We start from the raw sequence: 24,155 nt of genomic DNA on the forward strand, positions 1-24,155 counted from the left end.
GCTATGATAATTTATGATTACGTGTGCTGGCAAAGGTCTGGGAAAACAAGGGCAGGCTGTAGGTATGAAAAGAAACACTCTCCTAAAGGCGCTAAGCATGTAGTAGAAGATGAGAAAGGAACAACTTTAAAATGTGCGATCATGGTGATACCATAGGGACACGTTTGATGGCACCAAGGTAGCTTTGTCCATGACCCAGTCTCAGCCCGTTACTTACATCCTTTGCTCCAGTTTATGAAAACAGCCCTATTCCCAGGGGTTCTTCATCACGGAGGAGCCTCTTGGCAGCGTGTTCCTAAAGGGCAGACACGGGGCTGTTCCTCTCTGGCAACTTGTGCCCCCTTTCTGAAGCACCCCCGACTGAGCACTGTACTTCCATGGTGGCTAGGGACGATTCCACATTTGTGTGGGTTTTTCGTTTTGTCTTGTTTTGGGAGGACACATTGAGACAGGGGCTCTCTATAGTTCTGGCTATCCTGGAGAGTACGTTGTAGACCAGGCTGGCCTCAAACTCATAGATATCCTCCTGCCTCTGCTTCCTGAGTGCTGGGATTAAAGGCATTCAGCCCATGCCTAGAGACAATACTTAGGTTTAAAGAATGTTATCTGAAGCTAGGCATGGCGACTCACCCCTGTAACCCCTTCCCTGGGGAAGCTGAGGCAGGAAGGTTTCAAAGAGTTTGAGGTCAGCCTGGGCTTCATTGTCTCAAATACACACACACACACACACACACACACAAAGCTTGTCTGTGTCTTAGGTAACATATTGTCACAAGCAGGCCAGGAAGATGTTGTTTCATTTGGATTTCTTTAAAGGGTTGAAAGAAAACAGACTCTTCCACAGTGACAAGCTGAAGAGTAAGACCTCCTTTCATGGCTTTTCTAGTTCAACTTGTGTTTCAAACTGCATCCTTCCTACAGAAAGGGGGAAGAGGAAGAAATCTGCCAAATTTACAAGATCCTTCTTGTTCTGGTGTGCTTTTCTGTTGCTGTGATAAAACATTCTGAGCCAAAGCAACTTGGGGAGGAAAGGGTTTATTTGCCTTTCACTTCTAGGTCACAGTTCATCATTGAAGGAAGTCACAATAGGAACTCAAGCGGGAAGCAATGCATACATCACAGAGGAATGCTGCTTTCTGGCTCGCTCTCCCTGGCTTTCTTTTACAGCCCTGGCCCACCTGCCTAGGGAGGGTACTGCCTACAGTAGACTGGACCCTCCTACATCAATCAAGACAATATCTCACAGTCACAGCCACAGGTCAATGTGATCCGGGCAATTCTTCAGCTGAGGTTCCCTCTAATCAAGGTGACTCTAAGTTGTCAATAAAAATGGACCAGGACACTGGTTCAACTTCATATAGAGTTAGCAAACTGGCTGGCTTCGTGTTTCTCTTGCTGTGATGAAACCATAACCAAAGCAACTTGGGGAGAAAATGGTTTATTTGGCTGAAATTTACACATCATTGGAGGAAGTTAGGACAAGGACTCAAACAGGGCAAGAACCGGGAGGCAGAAACTTAGACAGAGGCCATGGAGGAGGGCTGGGCCCTGCCCCATCAATCGCTGTTTATGAAAATGCCCTACAACTGGATCTTATGCAGGCATTTTCTCAGTTGAGGGCCCCTCCTTTCAGATGACTCTAGCTGGTGTCAAGATGACTTACAACTAGTTGGGACACTGGGTGGCCATAAGAAGGTGCAGGGCCTACTCCACTCCAGCACAGAGATGGCCACCAACAAAGCCAGTCAACTAGGCAGTTATATGGCAAGTAAAGGATACACGATTAGAAAGACAACATCATCTCCCAGTTAGGCCCTTTAGATTAATGCCATGATGGGCTGGGGATGTAGCTCAGTTAGTACAGTGTTTGCCTAGAATGGCAGGAAGATTACCTTGAGTTCAGGGCCAGCCTGAGTTACATGGTGACTTTGATGCCAGGCTAGGCTAAATAAACCAAATAAAATGTCAGCCCCTCTGTCATCTCACGTGTGTCTGTTTCTGAGCTCTTTCTTTCTTTCTTTTTAAACTTTTTTTTAAAGAGATTTATTTATTTATTATGTTATGTACACATAACAGAGCCAGAGAGAGTATTCTGCCTGCATGTGTCCCTACAGACCAGAAGAGGGCACCAGATCTCATTATAGATGGTTGCACCAGATCTCATTATAGATGGTTGCAAGCCACCATGTGGTTGCTGGGAATTGAACTCAGGACCTCTAGAAGAGCAGTTGGTGCTCTTAACCCCTGAGCCATCTCTCCAGCCCTCTGAGCTCTTTCTTAACAAAGGCCAGGAACACAGGTGCAGAGTCCTGGAGCTGGAGGTCAGCTCTGACCTTGCTGGGTCCTCGGGTAAGTGACGACTCCGCTTCTTCATGGCATAGTTTTACATAGAAACTTGATGAAATTACTGGAAATTAGGCAGCCTATAAAATCAGTGCCCACAGTGGGGCAGTGGTGGCACACACATTTGATCCTAGCATTCGGTGGCAGAGGCAGGAGGATCTCTGGGAGTCTGAGGCTAGCCTGGTCTACAGAGCAAGTTCCAGGGAAGCCAGCGCTGTTACACAGAGAAACCCTGTCTTCAAAAGCAAAAAACCAACCAACCAAACAAACAAACAAACAAAGTCAGTGCCCACCCTGAAAGAATGAGTGGCTGGGGGTAGTGAGATGGCTCAGTGGGTAACAGTGCATGCTGTCAGATCTGGCAGCCTAAGTTCAGTCCCCAGGATTCACATGATGGAGAAAGAAAACTGACTTCCATATGTTGTCCTCTGACCCCTACACATGTACCAAGGCGTGCACATGTGCAAAAGTGGAGAGAGAGGGAGAGAGAGAGAGAGAGAGAAGAGAGACAAGGCTAAGAGATCCACCTGCCTCTGCCTCCTGAGTGCTGGGATTAAAGGTGTGTGCCGCCGCCGCCGCTGCCGCCGCCGCCGCCGCCGCCGCCACCACCACCTGGCCAAAACATTTTTTAATGAGTGGACTAAATTACCATTTGACGAGCTCTCAAAAACAAGATTCTAGAATGATTTCATGGTTACTGCTCAAAGTAACCCCCCTAAGATGGGGAAACTCATTCCCCCAAGAAAACAGTGGCATCTCCAGACACTAGGATCTCTTGAACTAACCACTACTGTCTGATAGCTAAAGAAGCTAGAGAGCTGGGTGGCATTAGGCACTTCCACATCAAGGTTGGCCTTGACCTCCCAGGGGTGGCAGAAACTGTCTTCTTGATGAGTTCTGGAAGCATATGGTGGAAAGGCACACAAGGGCCTGCTTCTCTGCGATGCCTGCAGCTGTGTCCAATTCATTCTTGATAGACACACTGAAATGCAGTTTTCCAAGCTCTGTCTTCTTTGTGGTTTAAAAACATAACTTATCTTGGCACTAGAGAGATGGCTCAGCAGGTAAGGTGCTTACTGCTCTTGTAGAGGACCTGGGTTTGGTTCCCAGCACCCATGAGACAGCTCACAACCTTCTGACCTTTATGGACATACAAACATAAAATCAAATAAAGAAGGATTTAAAAAAATACTGCTTATCTTAATTTTTCTCAGTGAGTCTTTGTTTTGTTCTGAAACAGACTCTCCAATATCCCAGGCTGGCCAACTGAATACCTTGAACAGAATTCTAACCCTCCTGTCTCCAATTCCTGAGCACTAGGATCCAGACATGCATCATCACTCCTGTTTTAATAAGGTGCTGAGCATCCAATGGAGTGCTGTATACATACTAGCCTGCACTCTACCAGCTGAGCTACATCCCTAGCCCCAATCTTAAAAGTGGGTGCGGGGAAGGAGAGAGGAAAAGCCTGTGCAACAGAGAGGGATTGCAGGACCTTCTGTGGCAAGTCCAGGTGCCCACTGGACAGCAGTTCTTTCATAACGTAGCTCTGGCATCGCTTCTTCTCCCTCTCCCTCTCTTTTAAAATTATTTTTTTAGTGTGTGTGGGCATGCATGTGGAGGTCAGAAGACAACTTCAAGAGTCAGATTTCTCCTTTTCACCACGTGAGTCCTGGGGATCAAACTCAGGTCATCAGACTTGGTGGCGGGTAACTTTACGCACTGAACCATCTCTCCCACCCTCCCCTTCTGTCTCTTTTTTGGAGCAATGACCACCAAATTATAACTGGATAGAAGACATGACCGATTTGAGAGATATCTGAAACCAAATGGGGATATAACTGTTGAAAGTGAGAGGACAGCTTTTCTCCTTTATAATATGGCAAGTGCTCCTGATATGGAAGAAATACCAGAAATTAAATTGGATGATGTTGGCCAAAAAATTATACAGGCACCTAAGGACTATCAGGAAATACACGTGTCAAATCCAGCCAGCTGCAGGAATGTGTGGAGGCTTTTCAACACTTTATCAAAATAAGTGCATTAACCAGTATGGAAGAAATGAATAAACAATTGATATTTACACCCAAAGAGAATGGGAAAGAGAACTAGACAGCGACCTCTTAGGCTTAGGATAAACAGTCTGTCCCTGGGAGATGGAAAATCAGTGCTAGTTATACTGGGAGTGGCTGCTTTACCTGGAGAGTCCACGCAGATGTGTAATAACGGTACAGGGAGTGGGGATGTGGGTGCCCCTACAAAGTGAGCTAGTTTTTTTTTTTAAGATTTTTATTATTTATTTATGTATATGAGTGCTTTATCTGCATGTACAACTTTATGCCGGAAGAGGGCATCAGATCCCGCTAGAGATGGCTGTGAGCAACCATGTGGTTGCTGGGAGTTAAACTCAGGACCTCTGGAAGAGCAGGCAGTGCTCTTATCCACTGAGCCATCTCTCCAGCCCGGTGAGCTACTTTTTATGCCAGGTTTATTTATGGTGGTGCTTTTTCATTGGCAACACTGGACCACCCGAGTTTTCTAAAGAAACTGTACATCTTGAATAAAGCAGGGTCTGGCCACAGTGGAGAATGCTTGCTATCTTGCTATGCTATGAAAGGCGGGGGTTCAAAGATTCCAAAACCTATGTGGGAAGATCTGCTTCCAGTTAAAACAGAAATGATCGATGGGGGACAGGGCATTTCTAACAAGAATCACTCGGTTATTTTCTTAAGAGTTCCTGAGAGACTGGTGTGTAAGACTGTTAATTTGTATTTCAATGTGATCTAGCTAGCTAGCTATCTGTCTGCTTATTTTAAAGACAGGGTCTCCCTACGTAGCCTTGGCTGGCCTGGAACTCATACCTACCTCTCTGCCTCTGCCTCTGTGGTGGCACTATGCCTGGTCGTTATGGATTTTACATAGAAATGTTTCCAGGTATACTTCCTTTAAGTTGCGTACAAGATGTACGTAAGTTAACAAAATGGTTCATTTGTTATTCATGAGCGTTTTCCAACACGTGTTTGCATATGTATCTATTGCCAGCAAAATGATCCGTTGGTTAACCTTTATTGTTCATTGGTGTGAGCATGCTTCAGACTGCACTTCCTGTCCTGTTTCAATTAACTTGGGGTGTGAATTTTGGAGTAATAATACGTTTTGAAACAGGAGCTCATATAGCCCAGGCTGGCCTTGGCCATAGGGACTTGAGATACAGGGAAGTTTAGTAGCATTAAGAAGTGGGAGAGGGCAGGGTGGTAGTGACACATCTTTAATCCCAGGGATGCAGAGGCAGGAGGATCCCGGTGAGTTCGAGGCCAGCCTGGTCTACAGCGCCCCCGGGCTACACAGAGAAACCCTGTCTCGAAAAAGAAAGAACAAATGAAGAAGAAAAGAAGAGGAGGAGGAAAAAGAATTAGTAGGGGACGAGAAGGAAGGGAGCGAGGAGCAGAGTAGCAGGCACGAGCCAGTGAGAGGGCAAACACGCCAGGACCCCGGAGAAGTCTGACCAGGCTACAGGCCCTACGGACTGAATCCATGATGACCTAAGGAGGAAGAAAGCTTTGAAAGCGAGCAGTCTCTACCGCGCTGCCCTAATGCCTTAAGCACGGTGAGACAGGAAGGTGGGGAGAGAGCAGGGACTAAGGCTAGCCCAGTCTGGACGCCTGGCTGAGAAGCTAACCCGCGTGAGACCTTAGCCCGTGTACTGCAGGAAAGACCAGACAGTAGGACCCGCGGTTCAGCTCGGCCCCCTTGCCTCCGTGCACCCCCACGCACCCCGAGTCCCTCCCCCAGCCCCTATTGTCCCACCTTCCAGGGGCGCGGGGGTTCTTCCGGGAGCTCCACTTCCTTAAGGGAACCACTTAAGGTCTCTGGACCTCAGTCCCCTCCCGCTGCGGAAGGGGACGGGCAAGAGGAGTGCAGACGGGACTGTGCTGAATTGAATATCCAGTGGCTTCAGCACCAAGTGCTGGAAACGTGGGAACTTCAGGGGATGATCACTGTCCCCCTTAACTCCAAGACTTGGTCTCCAGAGCCAGGCGGAGGCGTTCCCTTCCTCGCCCGGTTCCTTCCAGGGCTCCCTGCCGCCGCCGAGGGCGGAGTGGCCCCGGGCCATCCCAACTCCGCTCCGCTGGGGGCGATGGCGCCCGCAGTCCGGCAAACGCGCATTCCCCCCGGCTCCGCTCGGCGAGACGTGAAGGGGTTCCGGCCTCGGGACCTCGGAACCGAGAGAACTGAGCGCACGGAGGAAATTTCCCGGCCGGGTCAGCGAGGAGGTCCTGAGAGAGGTTGAAAGGAGGCGCCGAGAGCGCCGTTGCCGAGAGCGGCTCGTTGGTCTAGGGGTATGATTCTCGCTTCGGGTGCGAGAGGTCCCGGGTTCAAATCCCGGACGAGCCCTGGTTTTGTATCTTATTTTTTCCCCCTTTCTTTCGAAGATTAAAATCGGTTTCACTTTGCGTACACTTCTTACTAAAAAACCAAGTGAAACCTCGGAGCTCGGCTGTCCATCGACTTCATTTTCGAAGCAAAGGACCAGCTGACTTCAATGTGGGTCAGCAGGGCGGGACACTGAAGCACACGCTCGGTGCAGAAACTGGAGAGATCCGGACGTTCCCGGGGAGACCCGGATGCTCCCACACGTGGCAGGGGCGTCGGGGATCGGAATCCCTGCAAACCGTAGCCCCGCTTGACGACAGAGCAGCCCAGGCGTGGTGGCTTAAACCCGGCTGCAAACTACCGAGCTCCCCCGGCCCCGTGATCGGAACGGGCGGGGTTAGAACATGGCTAGAAAACATTTAGGCTTCCTTTTATTGGAACTTGAATGTAAAATGTGCTGTTTTTTGTTTGTTTTGTTTGTTCGTTTTTGAAAGAGCAATTTTAAGTTTCTGATGAATCTTGTGCATTTATTTACTTTTCACCAAAAAACGGGCTCGTCCGGGATTTGAACCCGGGACCTCTCGCACCCTAAGCGAGAATCATACCCCTAGACCAACGAGCCGCCATGTAGGAGTTTCCCCTGTCATCATAAAGGTCTATGAAAATATTTCGTCTGGCGCCCCCATGTGGTCATTCTTATATAATCACGTTTATAGCTTTCTGGTTTGTATTTTATACACTTAGTTTTTAATTTTCCGTTTTGTCCTTTTTTTTTTTTTAAATTAAGTGAGCCAGAAAACGCAACGATATCATTACTAGTGTAATACTGACCTATTGTTTTGAAAACCTGATTCTGTCTTTGTGGCTAAAATCTACGTGTGACCGTGTCCAAGGGGCAAATGACACTGAGTTTTCAATGTTGCACCGCAGTATTTCACATTTCCTGCTTTGGTGAAATCGCCCATTTCTTGCCATGACGTATTTTAAAGTAGTGCTCTTCAGATCCCCACCTTTCCATCCTTGAACTTTTGCTTGAGACGGTTATTTTTTGTTTGTTTGTTTGTTTTGGTTTTGGTTTTGGTTTTTTTCCTAGCTAGAAAAGCTGTTCGCTTTTTCATATATTCCAGACTCCAACTTTCCTGGCCGTTAAGGATCCTTTAACATATCGAAGCCAATATTTTTCTTGAACATGGGCTCATTATACATCCTTGAGTAGCCTGGAACTCGCTGTATAGACCAGGCTGGCCTCGAACTCACAGAACCCTACCTACTTCTGCCTCCCAATTGCTGTGTTGTTTTTTTTTTTTTTTTTAATAATTTGAATTTAATTTATTTAAAAGCATGCATCACCGTAGGCCTAAGTTGCAATCTTGCCTTCTTTTATTTCTTGGGGACAAAACACCCAAGACTAATTCTTATTTCTATTGTTTAATTGGCAACTGATTATGTAATTGTGGCCTGATTGTCCATTATCCTTAGTTAGATAAAGAAATCACAGCTCACGTTTTCTTCAGCAGAATACACCATACACTAAAATTGAAACAGTACAGAGAAAAATAGCATGGCCCCTGTGTTCCATATTAAAAAAATTAAATCACAGCTTCTTAACTATATTAAATCTTTAAATACTTCATTCAAGGGTAATATTCAGTAATTCTGAATGACCACAATTTGTCCCCAAATCCTTATCAGTATACAATTTGTACTCTGAGGAATAGTAATTGGGGATCACCTAGCAAACAGCTGACATGTAGGAAGTAACATACAATGGGTTGTCCTCCACAGACATGTACATGGTGTTCACCAGCTTAGTCGTTGGTTTCTTCCTCAATGTCCAGCAAACATTTGGCACACAGTGGTTCTGGACCCTGACATGTCACCTTCTTTTTCTTTTTTCGAGACAGGGTTTCTCTGTGTAGCTTTGCGCCTTTCCTGGAACTCACTCTGTAGACCAGGCTGGCCTCGAACTCACAGAGATCTGCCTGGCTCTGCCTCCTGAGTGCTGGGATTACAGGTGTGCGCCACCACCGCCCGGCTTTTTTTTTTTTTTTTCTTCATCTTCTTTTTCTAGGGTTTGACGCCAGAAAATTACAGCATTGGTATTCTAACATGCAGTCTCTGTCCTTTGTTTTATTTGAAATGGTCCTAGCTCCAGTCTTTAATTCTTAGACCTCGAGGCAAAAATGATGAGGATACTCTTTAAAACATTAGTGAGTTCTGGTTGCCAGGAAAGTTTATTCATGAAAGTCTAACTGAAAAAAAAAATGTGCCTCAGACACCAAAGAAGTCTACTTCCTAAATGAAGCAGCAATGATTACTTACTAAGACAACGCAATCCCTTCAGATTTTTGAAGGCACCGGTCTCCACAAACTAAGAGTCTATGCTGTCCTTTTCTGCCTGAATTCGCTGTAGCTAACACACTGATCTCCCTCTGCAGGGCAGCCCATGGAACTCAGAACGCCCTCAACCTTTAGCAGCTGTCCTGGCTTGCCTGGTTTCCTGAGTACCGGGATTACAAGTGTGAGCCACCGTGACTGGCTAAGGAGTTGATCTTCGACTCTGTACACCCCAGAGATTAGACTGTCTTATCTATGTATCGTAACAGTGATGAAGGAAACCGACAATAATTAGACTCATAGTAGCGGCTGCCTTGGGATGGAAAAGCTTCCTGTCTCAGCAGAAGGAACGGGATGCTGGGTAGTGTTTTGTCAGTTTGATAGACACAAAGAAGAGGGACCCTCAGTTTAGAAATTACCTTCATCAGATTGGCCTGTGGACATGTCTGTAGGGCTTTATCTCATGAATAATTGTTGTGAGGAGGGGCCTAGCCCCTGGGTGCTATAAAAAAGCAGACTGAAGCCAGATGGTGGTGGGTCACCTTTGGTGGTGATGTGTTTCTTTAAATCCCAGCACTCGGGAGGCTGAAGGGGGTAGATCTCTGTGAGTTCAAGGCCAGCCTGGTCTACAGAGCGAGATCCAGGACAACCAGGGCTACACAGAGAAACCTGTCTCAAAAAAAAAAAAAGACAGCAGAATGAACAAGACAGTCCATGGTCACTGCTTCAGCTCCTGTCTCCAGGTTTCATGAGTTCTAGCCTTGGCTTTTCCCTCAATAAACTGCAGACTTATTGGTCACGGTGCTTATCACAGCAATATAAGACAAACCAGAACAGCCTGTGAGCCAGTCCAGGACACATCCGTCCCTAGAATGAGGTCCTTGGGAAACCGGACATAGATGCTTGCAGGGTACAGGGAGTCTGAATCTTGAGGATCATTTTATCCCGGCTACTCTGAATGATATGCCTGGCGGCATGGCCTTCTGGAAGAAGCCAGAAAGACAGGGAGAATTATGGGGCCATGGAAAGAGGAGTCTCTGCAGATTGATTGAAACAAGAATTCTAAGACCTGGAATTTTTACTGGAAAGGTTGCCAACTGTGGGCAATTTTTAAAAAATTATGTATATAAGCTGCTTCTTTGCCACGCAGAAGCTTTTCAGCTTCAGGATGTCCTATTTATTGATTGTTGATCTTAATACCTATGCTATTGGTGTTAGCTTCAGAAAGTCCTTTCCTGAGCCAATGAGTTTAAGCCTATTCCCCACCTTCTCTTCTGCCAGGGTCAGTGTGTCTGGTCTTATGTTTAGATCCTTGGTCCTTTTGGAGTTGAGTTTGGTGCTGAGTGATAGATATAGATATTGATCTATTTTCATTATTCTACATGCAGTTATATAGTTTCACTGGATAGTTGGGGTTTTTTGGTTTTTGTTTTCAAAATGTTTATTTTTTGGTTTGTCAAAGATCAGGTGTCTGCCTTGCTCACTCCTGATAAAGTGGGGAGGGCCTTGGTCCTGCCTCAGCTGAATGTACCAGGTTTAGCTGTCCCCCCATGGGAGAACTTAGCCTGTTGGTGGAAGGGATGAGGGACAGGGTGAAGGAAGGCAGGGAAGGGGATGGAAGGAGGGATGAGAGGGGAATCTGTGGTTGGTATGTAAAATGAATTTTTAAAAAGGAAAAAAAAACTATGTATATAATAGTTCTTATGCTTAAGATATGTTATGTTGCTGGGCAGTGGTGGCACATGCACCTTTAATCCCAGCACTCGGGAGGCAGAGCCAGGCGGATCTCTGTGAGTTTGAGGCCAGCCTGGTCTACAGAGTGAGTTCCAGGAAAGGCGCAAAGCTACACAGAGAAACCCTGTCTTGAAAAACCAAAAAAAAAAAAAGACCACTTCTCTGAGGACCTCATTACCCGTATTTCCCATAATTTTCTGTCTTTAGGCTCAGAAGAAACAAAAACCTTAATTTCCAGATTTTCGAACTTCTGGATAGAGCTATTTTATTAAGGCATTCTTTTCACAGGACTGTGAAATGATTTGACATGGGCGAACTTTTCTCAGGGTAGCCTGGTGTCTTAGTTACCTTTCCGTTGCTTTGAAGAGACAACCATGACCAAGGCAACTTATGGAAGAAAGAGTTTATTGAGGCTCACAGTTCCAAAGTTTTGGAGAGCATGGTAGCAGGCAGGTAAGCATGGCCCTGTACTTGGCAGTAGCTGAGAGCTCACATCTGATCAACAAGCACAAGGAGGCGGGGTGGGGGGGGAAGAGAGAGAGAGAGAGAGAGAGAGAGAGAGAGAGAGAGAGAGAGAGAACTAACTGGGAATAGCAAGAGCCTCAAGGCCCATCCCCAGTGACACACCTCCTTCAATAAGGCCACACCTCCTAATCCTTCCCAAACATTTCCACCAAATTTTCAAACATATGAGCCTATGGGGGCCATTCTCATTCAAATCACCACAACTCTGATTCATTTCTTAATTTTTTTTTTTTTATTTTTGGTTTTTCAAGACAGGGTTTCTCTGTGTAACAGCCCTGGTTGTCCTGGAACTCACTTTGTAGACCAGGCTGGCCTCGAACTCACAGAGATCTGCCTGCCCCTGCCTCCTAAGTACTGGGATTAAAGGCGTGCACCACCACTGCCCAGCAGATTCATAACTAAAAAAAAAAATTATATCTATTTATTTAGTGTGTGTGTGTTTGGTGGTTTGAAAGAAAATGGCTCCCCAAAGAAGTGGCACTGTTAGGTGTGGCTTTGCTGGAGAAAGTGTGCCACTGTGGAGGCAGGCTTTGTATGTATGTATGCTCAAGCCGCATCCAGTGTCTCAGACCACTTCCTGTTGCCTGCCAATGAAGATACAGGACTCTCAGCTCCAGCACCATGTCTGCACGCACGCCACCATGTCTCACCATGATGATAATGGACTAAACCTCTGAAACTTTAAGCCACCTCATTAAATGTTTTCTTTAATAAGAGTTGTTGTGGTCATGGTGTCTCTTCACAGCAACAGAACCCCTGAGACAGTGTGCTATGGTGCTTGTGTGGAGGTCACAGGACAGTTTGTAGGAGTTTATCATTCTCTTCTGCCATGTCAGTTCCAGGAACTGACATCAAGTCACCAGGCTTGGTGACAAGTATCTTTACTGGATGAGTCATCACACAGGTCCTTGGGCTCATCTTTGGGTCTAATTGTTGGCCATCTGTTCAGAGTTCAGAACACTTTTCAAAAGTATTTCATTTTCTTGTGGTAACATTTTACTTTTAGTTTAAATACACTTTTTTTTTTAGACCGCATACATGTCATGGTTTTCATGTATACATGTATTACACACTATAATATAAATACTACTCTAAATAAATCACAGTCAAAAGTTAAGAAGAGCTCAAGATGACATCAGTCTCATTTGTCTTGGGTTCTGGTGTTATATGGATGACAAGCAGCATCCAGTTATGGTGACAGGCAATCGAGCCAATATAATTGCTCTATTACTTAGCATGTTTCCATTTCTAAACCACCCATAAAGAAAATCATGTCTGGAGTCACGTAGTCCCGAACAGCAACCAAGCCATCTAGATTCATGTTTTTATCCATAAAAAACTAGTAGTTATTGAAATGGACCGGGATGTGCTTGATTTATTCTGTAGCCCAGGTCACAAAGGGCTTTACTTGTTCTTGCTTTGGGCTTTCAAGTTTGCCCCTGAGGGAGTTAGCAGCATCTTGGGTGTACTTGTTTTAGGCGTTTGGTCTCTTTTGTAAAGCCAGTTTCCTGTCAGTGATGGGTCACTGGCCATTATTTTGCTTTTGGTCCCTTTGCCCTCTGAGCTTCATGGGAAGCATTTCCACCAGTGAGTGAATCATCGATGGTGTTACGCTCTATCCAACTGACCATCTCGCCCTCCACCTTGAGGCACAGCCTGGTGGAAATTTCCTGGATTGTGGTGATGTTAGACACCAGATCTTGGTGGATGATGGAGATGGTGGCTGTGCCCTGAGGTGCTCACCAGGAGGAAGTAGCTGGCTGAAACTGATCTTAAAGGCAAGATTGACAGGCTAGAAATTAGAACTCTTGATTGCATTTTCTACTTGATTTATAGGATGTTGTGTCCATCTTTTTTCTGAACCACTTCTCAAATGCTGCCTTTCTCTCCACCTCCATATGATGCCTTATGTCATGTGCTTGTGCATGTACATGTTTTCTCATATCTCTCTCCCTCTCTCTCTCTCTCTCTCTCTCTCTCTGTCCCTTTTTGAGCTCACTATGTAGAATAGGCAGCCTTCAAACTCACAAAGACCTGTTGTGGAATATTTAATTTTGTAACAATATGTTACATTTGTTTATGCTGTGGAATATTACTTTATGTAAAGGTGTGTTACATTTGTTTCTCCTGCATTTGTTTAACATGTAAGGGTGTGTTACATAGTTTATGCTGCATTTGTTTAATTATGAAAAGATGTGTTGCTGTTTCACCTTGCCTGACTATGGTACCTGAAGGTCTAATAAAAAGCTGAATGGTCAATAGCTAGGCAGGAGAGAGGTGAGGCTGGCATGCAGAGAGAATAAATAGGAGGAAGAATCTAGGAAAAGAAGAAGAAAACAAGGAGAAAGAGAGGGATACGCCCAGGGCCAGCCAGGCAGGCAGCTGCCAGACAGACAGACACGGAAGAAACAGAAAAAGTGGGATATACAGAAAGAAAAGGTAGATAAAGAGAAATAGGTTAACTTAAGTCAAAAGAGCTAGCCAGAAAGGTGCCTAAGCTAGGCTGAGCATTCATAACTAATAAGAAGTTTCTGTGTCATGATTTGGCAGCTGGTTGGTGGCCCAAAAGAAAAAGCTTGATACAAAGAACACTTACCTCTACCTCCTGAGTTACAGGATTACAGGCAAGTGCTCCCCTTCCCCAGCCATAGGATTAAAGGCGAGTGCTCCCCTTCCCACAGCATAGGATTACAGGCGAGTGCTCCCCTTCCCCCAGCATAGGATTACAGGCGAGTGCTCCCCTTCCCCCAGCATAGGATTACAGGCGAGTGCTCCCCTTCCCCCAGCATAGGATTACAGGCGAGTGCTCCCCTTCCCCCAGCATAGGATTACAGGCGAGTGCTCCCCTTCCCGCAGCATAGGATTACAGGCGAGTGCTCCCCTTCCCCCAGCATAGGATTACAGGCGAGTGCTCCCCTTCCCCCAGCATAGGATTACAGGCGAGTGCTCCCCTTCCCGCAGCATTGGATTACAGGCGAGTGCTCCCCTTCCCCCAGCATAGGATTAAAGGTGAGTGCTCCCCTTCCCCAGCATAGGATTAAAGGCGAGTGCTCCCCTTCCCCCAGCATAGGATTAAAGGCGAGTGCTCCCCTTCCTGCAGCATAGGGAGCCCTCTTCTGTACAGATCAGACTTTGTCACTCTCTACTGAATAACTTAGGGCTCTTCAAAACCTCACCACTGCACACCCTCTTGGCATTCTTTCCTTGTTCTCTCCCTTGAAACTGGAAGCTGTTGCACACCTGTTGCACACTTTTCTGTCCTCTGGCTTTGCTTTTCCTATTGTTTTCATTTTATTTTTTGAGATAGTCTCACAGTGTAGTAGTAGTCTACACTGTGGCTCAGGCTGGCCTAAAACTCACCATCAACCTAGGCTGGCCTCAAACTTGAAACAGTCTTTTTTTCTCAGACTCATTCTTCACAGCTTGCCCTTCCTATTTCTCGAGTGAACTTTTATTCGTGAAAAGTCTACCTCAAATATATCTTCCATACATCCTTCCCAGAGTCCTCTTGGCTCAGAGGCTCTGTATAGAAGTACACCACAATCTGACAATCTGCATTGCTTTAACACATGTCTTTGGAAACCACTGTTCCCGTTAGCCTCAGGTGTCTGTTTTACTTGCCTGTCTCCTCGGGATTCTCTTGAGGTGAATGTGGTGGCACATGCCTCCAATCCCAGCATTCAGGACCTTTAATTCCAGCATGCAGGAAGCAGAGGCTGGCAGATCTCTGTGTTAGAGGCCAACCTGGGCTACAAAGCAAGTTCCAGGCCATCAAAGACTATACAGTGAGACCCTGCCTCAAAGGAACAACAAATCCCCCAAATAATTGTTTCGAAAACTGAGTGTCAGCTTGTCTACACTACCAGACACGTGATCCCTGAGAGTGAAGTCTAGTCTAGGCTGTCCATCTACAGTTCAATTAACACGGACACCTATCAGAAGAACCTGCTGACAGACAGAAAAGGCAAAATGGCTGTGCTATGCTTTCCTGGGTTTCTCTGCCAGGTAATTAGGAATTTGCTCTACCAACACGGCTGTGGGGTTAGACCAGCAAAGACTTCAGGAAGACGCTGTGAAGGCTGGCTTTCCGATGTTGGTGCCCGCCTTTGGCAGGGGATCTCTGTGGGTTCGCGAGGCCAGCCTGGTCTACACAGCGGGCTCCAGGACAGCCAAGGCTACACAGAGAAAGCCTGTGGTGGGGGAGGCGCGGGGGGGACAAAAACAAAACAAAAATACAAACAAACAAAAAACTGGCTTTCGACAACACCCCCCCCCCCCCCAAATGAGAGGTTGCAGTGTGGCCTCTTGCACCATGCTCTACCTCTGTCTTGTTCCTGTCTAAAACTCGTTCCCACCCCCACTCTTGGATTTTCCTCTTCTTCCCTCACTCTCGTCTGTTTTGTGTTCTGGTCCCTCCATTTTCCCCCTTGGAAGGCCATTCTCAGAATCCTCCCACTCTTCAGGATGTGTTGGGCAGCTAGATTGCAGCAGGCACTGTTCTGGACTAAGGAAGTTCAGACTTTAGGTGAGGAAAGTGCCCCCCCCCCCCCCGTCCTAACTTTTTATTGTACCGGCAGAGGGACATTGGTGTGCCAAACAAACAGTCCGTTCATTCTCTGGTGTTCTAGATGGCAGGAAAGAGTTCCAATAGCCATTCCTTTCCAGTCCTTGGAAAATCCAAGAAGGGCAGCCCAGAGGTTAGGGCAAGGTGGAGACTTCTCAGATGGCAACACCAACGATCCAGGTCAGGCAAGGACAGACCCTGAGCAAAGGGGCAAAGGGCTGGTGGGTTCTTTACTGCCCCTCCTCACCTCACGCTTCACTCCCAACCCCCTCCCCCCACCCGGGAGTAACCAAGCAGATCCTTGTCCGAGATGGGATCAGGACTTGGAACGTATACCACGGAGAGGAAGACGAAGAGAACTGTGGGGCTGGCCCCAAGCGAGGAGGGCAGACCCCGGCGGCGGCGGTGGGGGGCCGGAGGGCAGCCCGGTGGCCAGCCACGCAGGCAGGCTCAATGCTGGGCCGCTGCAGAGGCACGGTACGCGGGTACGCTGCCCGGACCCACCAAGGGTGGGACCCCGGGGGCGGGGCCTCGCTCGAGGAGGGGGCTGGCGGGCTCTCGAGTTGTCCAATGGTGTCGTTCACGGCTTGCCCGGAAGACCAATGAGCGGGCAGGAGGGCGGGCCCAGGGGGCTGGGGCCGGGCGGTGGGCTGGCGGGTTGACCACTGGGGCCGGGAGCGGGGAGCGGTGGCGTGGAGCTGTCCTCGCGCTCGCAGCCGGGGACCCGGAGCTGTGGGGGTCTGGGGCGGAGCGAGCCGACCGCTGCGGAGACCCGGGCCGAACGGAGCGGCGGGAGCAGGATGGCAGAGGCCGTCGGAGCCGTGGCTCTGACGGTAGCCCCGGCCCGCCGGCGCTGGCTGTGGTCGGTGCTGGCCGCGCTGCTCGGGCTGTGTGAGTGATGCGGGGCCCGGCCGGGGCCGGGAGGGGGCTCCGCGGCCGTGCGCGCGCTCGGGGCGCCGCGGAGGGGAGGGGGCGCGGTCTGCGCGCTCTGGGGCCCGGGCACGCCGCCCGGGGAGCGCGGCCGGGAGCCGAGGAACCTCTTTTCTTTGGATCCCTGAACGTGGAGGAGGAGGGGGCTCCCTGCCTTGCAGCTTCCCCGGGGGCCAGTCCCCGGAGCTCACTCACGCCCAGTCCCCTGCCGTCGGCCTCCTGGTGACTCTGGGTCTCCCGAGGCCTCCTGGGAATCCGACTCTGGAATAGGATTCTCCACCTTTGGGATATGGCGGAAGGTTGCAGGATTTTTTCATCTGTGGGGCCTTTGTTGGTTTATTTCCTTGTTTAAGCCAGTGTTTTTCTTTTACCTGGTAAGATCCATTCTTAAGCTTCTGTGGTAGAAAGAACTGAGAATCTCATTTGTCTCACCTCTGGGGGCTGCAAATCATAGAGAAGAAATTTATGTTACTTTCTGGACTAGAATGCAAAAGCTTAAACGAATTTCTTTGAATTCGTATTAATGCCAAACATGGGCACCATAATTCGACAAGACGTAGAACATTTACAAAGAATACTTTTACTTTGATTTAAATAACCCCCGCTCCCGGCCCTTACCAAATAACCAGACTCAAGTTTTTGATAAAGGGCTCCGGCTCGGTTTTATGTGAATTGGATGAGTTGTTTTATGGGGCGTCTGAAGTAGTGTTTGCCTCAGGACTTTTTTGTCTGTGTGTGTTGTTCAAAGCAAAGTACTTGTTTCTGCCTCAGAATTCGGTTAAGTAATGGTTACCAAGAGGGCCAACTGCTAAGAAAATACGGAGGGGGTGCCCCCCCTTTTGTTGTTGTTGTGCAAAATGTAATTTGTTAAATGTCCATTACTCAGTTTCTTTCGTGTAAGACTTCCTAAGGTAACTAGTCTCTGGAACCAGAAATGTAGGTGAGATTCCGTTGGATTACCAACTTTCATTTAACCTGGTTGTTAATAGTAAAAATGGACAAAGGTTCACTGTGTATATTTTAGGTGGGATCTGTTCTGTGTTTTCCTGTTTCTCTCAAGGAAAAAGAAAAGGTGCATTTTATTATTTATTTATTTTTGTATTGGTGTAGGTTGTATTTGTGTTTAAGCAAAGGAGCACAGAATAGACCCAAACTCCATATTATCAGAATCTTGTGGGCTGAATTGTGTGATATCAGACATTGCTGTTGAAGGCAGGGCCGTCAAAATGGTCTTCAGGGTGTTAAAAGCAGCAGAAGCAGGAACATTGGTGTTATGGGTGAAACGTCATCTCCTTTGGTATAAAATAAACCAGTCTTTTTTAGAAGCCAGGTATGGTGGCTCACGCCTAAAATCCCAGCACTTGTGGGGCGGGAGACAGGAGGATTGCTGTGAGTTTGAGGCCAGTCTGGGCTGATTTGAGAGTTCTGCACATAAGGGTTCATCTTTTCCAAAAAGTTCTTTTGAGACAATGTCTTACTGTTACTTCAGGCTGTTAGAATCTTCCTGCCTCAGCCTCCCAAGTGCTAGACTAAAGGTGTTTACCACACCCAACTTTTGTGGTTTTGAGATTACTTTTCACCATGTTGCCTGGACTGGCCTTCAACTTCTGTGATCAAGCTACCCTGCCCCAGCCTCCAGGCTCCCCAGATTACAGGAACACACCATTGTTGCCATCCAGAACAGCCTCTCAAATTCTGTTCAGTTACTTAGCAAGTATCTGTCTAGCACTTCTTAGGCATTAAGTACTTGAAACTCTCATGGAACTTGGGGTCACAATCTTTGCTGAAAGATGCCAGGTTATTGAGAAGTCAAAACAGTCAAATCAATTAAAAACAAATTAGAAAGTGGAGTCAATGTGGCCACTTTGGGAAGATCAGAGATCCAATGACCCAACTCCAGCCCATCCTCAGGGTCCTGAAAAGTTTAGTTTAAATAGAGGGCTGGAGGTATATGCAAGTCTTAAGCAGCCAGGTCAGGGTGTGGGTTCACCCGCCGTTGACCTATCATTATGTGGGCTTTAGTCTCTCCAACAGGGTGGTCTAACAACTTGTTAGTGTTGCAAGGTGCTGACAGTTAACATTGTAGGCAAGGAGATACAGCCTTGACACTTGACTGGGTTCTTTTCCTGGACTGAAGTTTGTGGAGGCCTGCCGTTTAGAAAATAGATTAAACTCTACAAACAATCAGTGTTGTCTGTTCTGTGGTAATGTTTCTTGTATCAAAACTCACAGTCCCAGCCTCTTTTCTCCTCCCCTTCCCCCCTTAGCAACCACATCTGTACTGTACGTCTACACATTTTAGACTGATGTTAAATGGGAAGAACAGTGGACTGAGAAGTAAAAAGTACACAAATGCTCATGCGCACAGCCAGCCCTCTTGTCTGCTGGGAGCACAGACCAGAGTGAAATGTTTGCAGACCTGCTGACCCCATTACGCACTCATTTACATCACTCTGGTTTGCGTTCTTTCTACTGTTTATAGATGGGAATTATTTTCTTATGTTTATTCTTTCCTGGCTTTCCCAGTAATGATGTTATAAATCACCACGGAGGCTGAAGTAGGAAAAGGTAGGAAAGACCAGTTACTAGATACTGATGATGAACTGATTGACTTAAGGCCCTGCTTATCCTGCCTGTTTGCGGAGCATGACTGGGCCACTTGCCTCCTGAAACAGAATGACCTTGAGGAATAGCTGAAACAGTGGGTAGTTAGTTCCCCATAACGAACTGCTAACTGCCAGTATGCTTCTGTAAAGCCTTGCCTGTTTGCCCACCCCACCTTGTGGTTTTAGAGTATTAAATGAGAATATAAACTGGACCCGGGATTGAAGCCTTCCAGGAACTATCCTGGCTTCGGTCCACGGGTGACATCTCTTCTTTCCCACTCTCACTAGTAGAGAGTGCTTATTTCAGAAAGATTCCCACAGCAAGGTCTAGGAAAGAGCCTGGGCCACTTCGGCAGTGTCCTAGGAGTTCAGTAGATATTTACTGAGTGCGTTCATTGGATGGCAAATATATATATATATATATATTTGTTTGAGACAGGGTCTCATGCTACATATAGCCCAGGCTGGCTTCAGTCATGCTACATATAGCCCAGGCTGGCTTCAGACTCACTGCGTTGCTCAGCCTACCTTGAACTCACAGTAATCCTCCTGTGTTGGCCTCCTAAGTGTTGGAATACTGGTATGAGCCACCACATTTGACTTGAATTTTTAAGTCGTAGTTAAAGCTCTCTAAAATTGTAAGGTCCGTAAATGGTTTACCTTAAACAGAACGTTGAGATTGAGGTCTGAAGATCCCAGTATGTTACTTCTTCCCTATAGAGTGTAAGCCTCCCTGACACTCACTCCAGCAAGCCCCGGGGAATACAGGCAGAGGCCTGCATTTACTTTCCTCCATCTTACCTTTTGGAGTCTCGCTGTGGGCACTCACCTGGATGACCCTCACCTACAGGAAGTCCCTGTTTCTCTGAGGCCCTGCTCCCCCTCAGGCTGTTGTTTCCTCCTAGTCTGGCCTTCTCTCCTCCCCTTCTTTTGCCTCTGGCTGTCACCCTGACGGGAAAGCACACCATCTTCAGCATGTCCCCCTCCTCTTCAGTGCCGGCAACCAAGCCCACTGCAAGTTGCTGGAGCTCATCAACCTGTGGTCTTGCTCCCCACCACCGTGCCGCTTCAGTGCGTTAGTCACTTCCTGGCTGCTTCTCTCCCTCTCCAGCTATCCACGGCCCATTGTTGGAATGGTTTCCTGGCAAACATTCTTCCTTCCCAGTACTTCTGGCCCTTCCTCGTATTCACCTGGCAGTCCCTCAAGTCTGGGAGATCTCTGCTGCTGCTGCCTTGTGTCTGCCCTTGCCTCGGCTGCTGTAGCCTCGTGTGGCCCCCTCCCCCCATCTTTTCCTGCTTTCCAGTACAGACATACTGCAGAATTTAGCTTGCTGAGAAACCTGGCTTTGGCTTCATAGTGTCTGCACTCCATTCAATAGTTAAATCTTGTCACGTGGAGGTTTGGGGATTTGACGGTTACATTGCCAGTCTTTTATTCCCCTTTAGCCTTGTCTTCCGATTCTTCTCTGCAGCCTCTAGTTTTGGGTACTTTGTTTCCAATCCTTTCCTCTGGTCTCTGCTCACTCCAGCATCCCCAGAACTTTCTGGTCATGGAGGATCAACCATGAATTCCGTCCTGGTGGATGGAGCTCCCACAAGCTAGCATGCTGAGAAGAGAGGTTGGACAGTCTCAACTGCTGCTGGCAGAGACTGCTGCAGGGCCGCCATGCAAACCGTGACCTGTTTGTGGCACAGTATGGTTGCACGGCATGTAGTTAGGCCAGTGGTTCTCAATCCCCCCCCACCCCCCCAGATACGGTTTCTCTGTGTAGTTTTGGCACCTTTCCTGGAACTCGCTCTGTAGCCCAGGCTGGCCTCGAACTCCCTGAGATCCGCCTGCCTCTGCCTCCCGAGTGCTAGGATTAAAGGTGTGCGCCACCGCCGCCCGGCCTGGTTCTCAACCTTCTAAGTAATGCTGTGACCCTTTAGTACAATTCCTCATGCTGTGGTGACCCTGAACCATAAAATTATTTTTGTTGCTGCTTCATAGCTGTGATTTTGCTACTGTTAAGAATCGTAATGTAAATATCTGATATGTAACTCCTATGAAAGGACTGTTCAACACACAAAGGGTGACCCACATGTTGAGAACCACTGAACTTGGGGGGTGGGGTGTGGTGTCACACAAGGCCCAAACTAACAGAAGCCCCAGGGTAACTGAGGATGCGTAGATCCTGTCATCGCTTAGAGACCATTTGGACAGATAAGAAATGCACATGAAGTGAGCAGGACCAAGGTTTTACAGTCATTACTAATAGCAGTAATTCTCCAGAGAAAAGAGAAACTAAATGCCTCTTATTCACTTTTCAAGTTAGTGTACAAAGTAGTGAGTTTCACCATAGCATTTCAATGCGTACGTCACAAACGTTCTAATTCCCCCTCCCCCTTCCCTGCTAATGTCTCTTGATAAACACTTTCCTTAGGGCGTAAGCACTGTTCAATAGGAATGTACCTAAGTGCTCTTGCAGCTGCTGACTTATCTAGCATAGTATATGGAACACATGCTAGGCCAGGTACCATTTTAAGCCCTTTGCAAACATTAATTCATTTCAGTCCTAAAATAACGTAATGAGGTAGGTATTCTACATTGTATATCCCTCGTCTGAAATGTGCAGGACCAGACATGTTTCAGGGTTTTTTTTTCTTAAATTTTGGGATATCTGCATAAGCATATACATACTGAGATATCTTGAGGATGGGACCAAGTCTGTAATGCAAATTCATTTGTTTAATAGACAGTATTTATAAGTAGTTTGAAGGTGATTTTATATAATATTTATAATACACAGATGTGTTTTGGTATTTGTTTACTTTTGTTTTGTGAAGTAGGGTCTTGCTGTGTCTCTCTGGCTGGCCTTGAACTCACTTTGCAAAATTTGGTTCAGGAGCTGATGACATCACATTGCTTTGGGAGGGTATGAAAAGTTCAAAACTCTTTGGAGCAGGGCCAGCTTTCTAAGGAGTCCAGAAATGGCGTAAGAGTAGGGAAAGCGGACTGTCCCACCCCCACCCCGTGTGTGTGTGTGTGTGTGTGTGTGTGTGTGTGTGTGTGTGTGTGTGTAGGTGTAGGCCAGAGATCAACCTTGGGTACCATTCCTTGGGCACTGTCTACGTTGGTTGTGTTTATTTAATTTTAAGATATGTATTTTTATTTTATGTGTGTATTTTTCCAGCATGTACACAAATGTGCCCTGTCTGTACAGTATTTGAGGATGCCCGAAGAGGGCATCAGATTTCCTACGAATGGAGTTACAGACAGTTGTGAGCCTCCATGTGGGTGCTGGGAACTGAACCTTGATCCTCTTAACCCCCAGCATCCCTCTAATCACCACTGTTGCTCTTGAGCTAAGGTCTCTCTCTGAGGTATCGAGTACCAAGTTAGGCGCGGCTGGCAGGTATTTCCTCCTATTAGTGACTTCTATCATTTTCTTGAGAGTTTGAGGCACACAAGTTTTTAATTTTTATTAAACCCAGTGTGCTCATCGTGTCTTTTATTGCTTCTGCTCTTGGTATCTATGAAACCATCCACTGACTAATAGAAGGCCACAATGATGAACTCCAGTGTTTCCTTTAAGATTGTATGTATAGTTTTACCTCTCATATTTAAGCCTAATCTATTTGAGTTAAATTTTGTATAGGATATGTTACATTTTGCTTTTTTTTTTTTTTAATTTAATAATCTGTCTTGGGGATCATTTTATACCAGCATTAAAGAACTTTCTGGTTTGTTACCAGGCAAGGGAGATGGCTCAGTCAAGCCCCTGCCGCTCAAGTGCAATGACCTGGATTTGACCCGCAGCCCCTCATAAGAGTCAGTACTGAAGTGCCCGGCAGGTGGGGGAGCAGAAACGGGAGAATCTCTGGGGCTCTCTGGCTAGCTGGCTTAGCTGAGTCTGGCAAGCTTCAAGTAAGGTGAGAGGCCTTGTCTCAAAAATAATGTAAAGAGGATACCTTACATCAGCCTGCCGCGCGCGCGCGCGCGCACACACACACACACACACACACACACATCTCTTCCTTATTCTTTCTTATGATGCTATGGTACCCTTAGCCAAAACTTACTTAAACATTTCTCTTTGAGAATTCACATGAGCATACAGTTTTGAAAATTATTTTTAAAATGCCATTGTGGCTTAGAAAGTTTCATGGCACTTCCTCATGAGGCTCTTGAGCGGTCTCTCCTGGTAACGTGATTCTTCTGTAAGAGACTGTTTACTTCTTTGTACAATGGTCAACTAAGCGTGGCGTCACACTTGGTGATTTGACGGAGTTGGTTGTTCTGGGCACTTCTTGAGAGGTCCCTGGTGAGTGCTCCTCTTTGGGGAGAATGACCCTGAGGGATTGAAAAAGGTTTCATTCCATTGGACATTTATAGTGAGTCAGGAAGCAAAAGGTACAGTATCTGAAAGTGCCCGGGGAAGTCTTGGATGAATGAGGTGCCCTAAGTGTCTGTGTCACACAATTAACAATGTGTGTTCTTTCACCCCTGGTTGTGTGGTTGTCTCTGTGTATGTAACTCACAGAGAGCAATAAGCTACGCTTTGATCCATACAGCCAGCCAGTAGGTGGTAAAATGTCCAGAGATTCTGAAACAGTGTGGATGTGGGTTTCTCTGTTGAGCAGGGGTGAACTTAGAGGAAAATCCTGAAATACATAGTACATTCATTTCTCACTGTCACTGACTTCTCTGGCCACAGGATAGTAGTCAACAACCAAGCCCACAGGAAGCTAGAACCGATTTG

At 47.0% G+C, this 24,155-nt stretch overlaps 1 protein-coding gene, 2 non-coding genes and 1 pseudogene across 4 annotated transcripts in view; 3 read left to right on the top strand and 1 right to left on the bottom strand.

The window, feature by feature from the left end:
* Positions 1–4,135: 4,135 nt before the first annotated feature.
* On the top strand, positions 4,136–4,609 carry LOC118592852 (annotated as a pseudogene).
* A 2,057-nt stretch (positions 4,610–6,666) lies between these two features.
* On the top strand, positions 6,667–6,738 carry Trnap-cgg. The gene has a single exon. It is a non-coding gene; the product is annotated as a tRNA-Pro (tRNA).
* Positions 6,739–7,267: 529 nt separating this feature from the next.
* Positions 7,268–7,339, bottom strand: Trnap-agg. Its single transcript has one exon. It is a non-coding gene; the product is annotated as a tRNA-Pro (tRNA).
* Positions 7,340–16,548: 9,209 nt separating this feature from the next.
* The window catches only part of Mpzl1 (myelin protein zero like 1), a 41,492-nt gene continuing 33,885 nt past the window's right edge, over positions 16,549–24,155 (top strand). For both annotated transcript variants that reach the window (XM_036202370.1, XM_036202371.1), the window contains exon 1: positions 16,549–16,768. In XM_036202370.1, coding sequence (XP_036058263.1) covers positions 16,678–16,768 — 91 coding nt within the window. In that variant the 5' untranslated portion in view covers positions 16,549–16,677. The remainder of the gene's footprint in view (positions 16,769–24,155) is intronic.

The sequence above is a fragment of the Onychomys torridus genome, chromosome 11 (genome assembly GCF_903995425.1).
Source record: "Onychomys torridus chromosome 11, mOncTor1.1, whole genome shotgun sequence".
NCBI classification, from domain to species: Eukaryota; Metazoa; Chordata; class Mammalia; order Rodentia; family Cricetidae; genus Onychomys; species Onychomys torridus.